The 5,220-nt window shown below is 51.9% G+C and overlaps 1 protein-coding gene across 1 annotated transcript; it reads left to right on the top strand.

Annotated features, from left to right (window-relative positions):
• The first annotated feature begins 763 nt into the window (after nt 1–763).
• On the top strand, nt 764–4,878 carry NT5C1A (5'-nucleotidase, cytosolic IA). Its single transcript, XM_026863428.1, has 5 exons — nt 764–1,276; nt 2,130–2,259; nt 2,576–2,698; nt 3,125–3,309; nt 3,572–4,878. Exons 1-5 carry the CDS (start codon nt 1,163–1,165, stop codon nt 3,935–3,937), a joined length of 918 nt encoding a protein of 305 aa, XP_026719229.1. The 5' UTR covers nt 764–1,162; the 3' UTR covers nt 3,938–4,878.
• Nucleotides 4,879–5,220: the final 342 nt, after the last annotated feature.

Below are 5,220 nucleotides of genomic sequence, written 5' to 3'. Positions count from 1 at the left end.
TCCTTGCCAGGCTGCTGTTTCTGTAAAGCTCAGCCCTAGGCAGGGTGGGACCTTGAACTTTGGAGCACCTGGGTGTGAGGAGCGGTTGGCAAAGGCGCCCGCCTGCCCCTGGGCAAACGGCATTGCCGGAGGATTACTCACGGAGCAACGTGCTACACGAGGATCCTGGAAATCACAGAGGAGCTGAGGTGTTTCTGAAGCGCTGAGTGGATTTCACAGGCTCCCCGAGGAGATGAATCCCTGAGCTCAGCGTGGGCTGGGATTGCTCGCAGGGAGCATCCCCCGCGTGAGCCCCCAGGCCCCGTCCTGCTCCCCAGGCTGAGCTGCTGGGGACGGGGCTGCCTGTGCCACTGTCCTTCCTTGGGATTTGCTGTTCCAAGAGCGAGGATTTCTTGTTGGCCATCACTAATGAATTTGCTTTCATCCACGAGGATTAACACCCTTCTGCCCTCCAAGGGAAGAGGGCAGGCGGGTGGGGGGGTCAAGATGAGATTGACTTTCCTGGTGTCCCCTTTCTCGCTGCCAAGTCCCACTGGAGGCCTCTTGTTGACTTCAGTGGATTTTGGATCAAGCTCTTGAACATTAATAATAATGACTCATAAATCATTGCTTGCGCCACCTGTTTGTCATGTTTCCGCCCACAATAACTATATCAAGTGTTTTTATAAGCTGAGCTGGCACGAGTTGTTTGTCACATCTGGACAGCATCGTGGGAGCGTGAATCTGGCCGAGCCGCAGCGTGTGGTTTTTCCTGGCTGGGAGGGGGAAAGCCACACAAATTCCTTTTGCATGGGGTTGAGTGGTACTCCTCGGATAGCACGTTGGGTCTGGATGGGTCCTGGGAGCCTGTTTGCAGTGGGAGTGCTTGGGCATGGCACGAGCAGTGGAAAAAGGCTCTTGGGTATCCTGAGTGTGTGGGGATGGTGCATCAGGGCTTCATCTGTTGAAGCACTGGAAGATGAGGATTGCAGCTGCCCCATGATCCTTCAAATCGCTATAGAGGTGTCATCCACCCCGTGGCCTTTCATGTTGAAAGTTAACAGATGCCTCCTCGGGCAGCGGGGCTGGGCGCAGGGGCTGCCTCCTCATTCTCCCCCTTTCCCTGCAGCCAAAGCCCGAGAACGCCATCACCATCGCGGTGTCGTCGCGAGCGCTTTTCCGCATGGAGGAGGAGCAGAAGATTTACAACGAGCAAGGGGTGGAGGCTTACGTGAAATACCAGCTGGACCATGAGAACGAGCCCTTCCTCCCTGGGGCTGCCTTCCCCTTCGTCAAGGTGAGCATCCACCCGCCTACGGGGGATCAGCACCGTGGTCCTGACCCAAAAGTTCTGGGGAGAGGGGAGAGCTATGGGGTGCTTGCGTGGGGAAGGGGTTGGAAGTGAGCAGCCTGGCAGAAGGGATGTAGCCACAGGGCAAACAGAGGTCAAATAAACCTCCTGGCAAGTGATGTGCTTCTTCCAGGACTGAGGAAACGCTGAATATTCCAAATTGGCAACTGAGCCCAAGGACTGAAGAGATCATCTCTTTGGACCGTATTTAAAGTTTCCCTTTAGGGAATTCTCTCTTTTTTTCTTTTTTTTTTTTTTAATGATAATTTATTTATTCTTTTAAATTGGCTGTATTTAGCCTTGCTACAGAGTCGGCCAATTTCTCATTTTGACATGTTGAACGGAGACATTTCAAACTTTAAAAATGTTTTCCAATTTCTGCCCCAGATTCACTGGATTTAGTGCAGTTCTGCATGCTGGCCCTCACTGAAAGCAATCTCTTGCCCATTCTCAGTGAATAAACTAATCCACTTGGTGGAGAGAGACTTGTTCTGTTTCTGATTGCTTGAAAAACACTTGTCTGTAACTTTTGAGCTAATTTATTCTCATCTCCTGATGAAAATTTGAAACCTTTTATGTTTGAAAATAGAAGAGTCTTTTTTTCCCGCAAATCAGTCTCTTTTTTTTTTTCCCCCCTAGTTAAAGCTGCTTGCTGATGTCAGCTTGGCTCAGGGTGTAGCTGGGGTTGGGCCAGATCCCTTGTTTTGGTGAACAGAAGTGTTTTGCTGAGTGAGAAGGGGGGTCAGGGCCATGCGTGGGGTGCTCTGACACCCACCCCCCTGGCCCTGGGGTGCTGCAGGCGCTGGAAGCGGTGAACACGCAGCTGCGTGAGCTCTACCCCGACAGCGAGGAGCTCTTCGACATTGTCCTCATGACCAACAACCATGCCCAGGTTGGGGTTCGCTTGATCAACAGCATCAACCACTACGGTAAGCTGAGAGCAAACCATCCTTTGCGCGGTGCCGATGGCTTTTGGGCAGAGTGTCACTGCTTGGCAGCAGGATAAGGAGACACTCTCTCCTGTCTCTTCCTCCAAACCACACACTGAACCCACTTCTCCCGAATTTCCTGGGCTTTGTGTGGAAGTTGGCTGGTGGTGAGGATGCTTTGGCTGCCGGCCATGCTGTTGAGCGCCAGTACCACAATCAGCTCCTGTCCTGCTGACTCTTGGGAGGCCTCAGGGGAGCAGTGTCAAGGCTTGTTTGGGGGGCAGTCAGGCTCACCCCAGGGTCCATCTGCCCTCAGATCTGTTCATCGAGAGGTTCTGCATGACGGGAGGGAACAGCCCCATCTGTTACCTCAAGGCCTATCACACCAACCTCTACCTCTCCTCTGATGCCGAGAAAGTGAGTGGGGCCATTGAAGAGGGTGAGTCTGGGGTCCAGCATGGAGGGGGGCAGTGGGGGGAGCCTGGAGCCCTCAGGGGGTTGGTGCCAGGAGTGGTAGCTCCAGTGTCTGTCTAGGATCTGCCTTGTCCCACATCCCATCCCGGGTGCTCCAAAGAGCCTCTGGTTTCCATTGAAATAAGGCTTTCCTCGAGCTCCACAGCTCTTGCAAGGCAAAGGCACTGTTTTTCCCTGTTAATTCTTGTATGCAAAGGGAGGTTTGTCATCTGGGGATTTGTTTTTGCTGTAAAAGGTCCCGGGGCCAAGCTGCAGGCGCTACTGGGTGCGTGCATTTCCTTGCAGTGTTTACTTCCAGCCCATCGTGTTTTGCTTTGCTCCTCAACAGATAAGCCATGAGGCCAGGTCCTTGGGTAACTGCCACCTCTTGCCTCACACTTTAACTCCACAGGGATCGCCGCAGCCACCATCTTCAGCCCCAGCAAAGACCTGGAGGTGTCGGAGAACCAGCTGCGGGTGGCGTTTGATGGTGATGCCGTGCTCTTCTCTGATGAGTCGGAGCAGATCGTGAAGGCTCACGGCTTGGACATGTTCTTTGAGCACGAAAAGGCTCACGAGAACAAGCCTCTGGCACAGGTAGTGCTGGGGTGCAGCCAGAAAAAGCTTCTGGGAGAGAGACAGCCCGCAGGGATGCTCTCACCTCTGGGAACAAGTCAGGGGTCAGCATGTGGAGTGTGAGGCGGGGTGGGCCAGCAGCCTGGTACGACTGGCCCCTCGCTGTCATTTCTGGGGGACACAGGGACAAGGGGTTAGCCAGCCTGTCTGGCTCTGCTGGGTCTGGGTGCCCGGAGGAAGGGATAGCGTGAAAAACCTGCCAAATTTTTTCTTGCTTTGGCAGGGACCCCTGAAGGGCTTCCTGGAGGCCCTGGGGAAGCTGCAGAAGAAGTTCTATTCCAAGGGGCTGAGGATGGAGTGTCCCATTCGCACCTACCTGGTCACTGCCAGGAGCGCGGCCAGCTCGGGAGCCCGAGCCCTAAAGACTCTGCGCAGCTGGGGCCTGGAGACGGATGAGGCTTTGTTCCTGGCCGGGGCTCCCAAGGGGCCGCTGCTGAAGAAGATCCGTCCTCACATCTTCTTCGATGACCAGATGTTCCACGTGGAGGGAGCCAAGGAGATGGGCACCGTCGCTGCCCACGTTCCCTACGGCATCGCCCAGAAGCACAAGCGGCCAGCGCAGGAGAAACAAACCCCGAACAGCAAGTAGCAGAGCCGGCTGGTCCCACGGCCCCCGGCACAGACTTCACCCTGTGCGCCACGCTCTGACCTGCGTTGCGGTCTGCGAGGCAGAGAGCACTTGCCCTGGCAAGCGCAAAGGTTTTTCCCCAGCGGGAGCCGTGTTGGGGGCATAGATGGAGGAGGGGGCTTGACGAAAGGCTTCGTTTTGCCTCTGTGTTTGTTGCAGTGTCGTGGCGTTGTCCCCGTTCCTCGTGGGGCCGGAGCCTGCCCCACGCTAGGCAGCCCCACGAGCCTTTTCCCCTGTTCCTCCTGCTCTGCACTTGCTTCAGGCAAAATTCCTCGAGGATGGATCTTGCCTTTTGTGGACTGTTTGTGCCAGGCAGGTTTAACCTATTGGTGTTTCTTTAAAATCCTGGGTAATTCCCAAAGCCTTTGATTTACAAAGCAAATGTTCAGGCTGAACTGTTGAACTGGAAAAGTTGGGAGCACACAAGAACCCTTCTTGCAGCTTTGAAGCAAAATATTTCTTTTAACTAAAATTAAACTGTAATATTGTTCCTTCACAGACCCAGCCCCTGCTCTCCAACCAGAAAATCTTTCATGTCTTTCATCAAGATTTTGCCAGCTGAACAGCTTTCCTAAAAAATTTCCACTCAAATTTTGAAAAATAGAGACAAACGGTAATATATGTTTAAAAAAAAAAAAATCCTCTTTCCTGCTTGGCGTTTTGGGCTAGTGTATTGTTGGCCCAGGTTTTAAAATTTGGGTTTCACAGTTGCGTAAGTTAGCACTTAAAAATAATACTAATGTCAGTGAGGCATCCAAAGCCCAGCTCTTGTCTGTGTGAAGCATCCAGGGTCTGCAGACACATGTCTAGGGCTTGAATTAAGTTAAAAGCAGGCCTTAATATGTTAGGGACATCATTTGAAGTCCATTTAGGTAAATCTGCAGAGAATTTTAGCCTGGGGGTTTTAATTAAAGGAATTTTTTTTTTTTTTTCCCCTCTTTCTAGGCTGAGCCCATATGAGTTGATAAATCTTTTTCTCCTCAGCTTCTTAAAACCTCTGGTGTTTCCTAAAATAGACACCTCTGCTAGCGATGCCGTGAGAGAACCAAATCTCCGATTAAAAATCAGGAGGAGAAATCAATTGGAGAGCTGCTCCAAAGTCGGTGTGAAAAATCACACTGACATTTCTGCACAAAGCCCCGTCCCAAAAGACACAGAAGAAAAATATAAAGATTATTTCTTGTGGGTTGTTTGTTTTGGTTTTTTTTTTTTTGCTTTTGGTTTTTTTTTGTTTGTTTGTTTGT

Source organism: Athene cunicularia (assembly GCF_003259725.1).
Source record: "Athene cunicularia isolate RWA chromosome 23 unlocalized genomic scaffold, athCun1 chr23_part1, whole genome shotgun sequence".
Taxonomy (NCBI): Eukaryota; Metazoa; Chordata; class Aves; order Strigiformes; family Strigidae; genus Athene; species Athene cunicularia.
This window is presented reverse-complemented; position numbering and strand designations above follow the sequence as displayed.

Bases quoted from the DNA above. Each gene is read 5' to 3' on its own strand.
- NT5C1A (XM_026863428.1), top strand. From the start codon at position 1,163: ATGGAGGAGGAGCAGAAGATTTACAACGAGCAAGGGGTGGAGGCTTAC. The intron at 1,277-2,129 runs GTGAGCATCCAC...GGGGTGCTGCAG, and splicing joins CTGCCTTCCCCTTCGTCAAG to GCGCTGGAAGCGGTGAACAC. The intron at 2,260-2,575 runs GTAAGCTGAGAG...ATCTGCCCTCAG, and splicing joins CAACAGCATCAACCACTACG to ATCTGTTCATCGAGAGGTTC.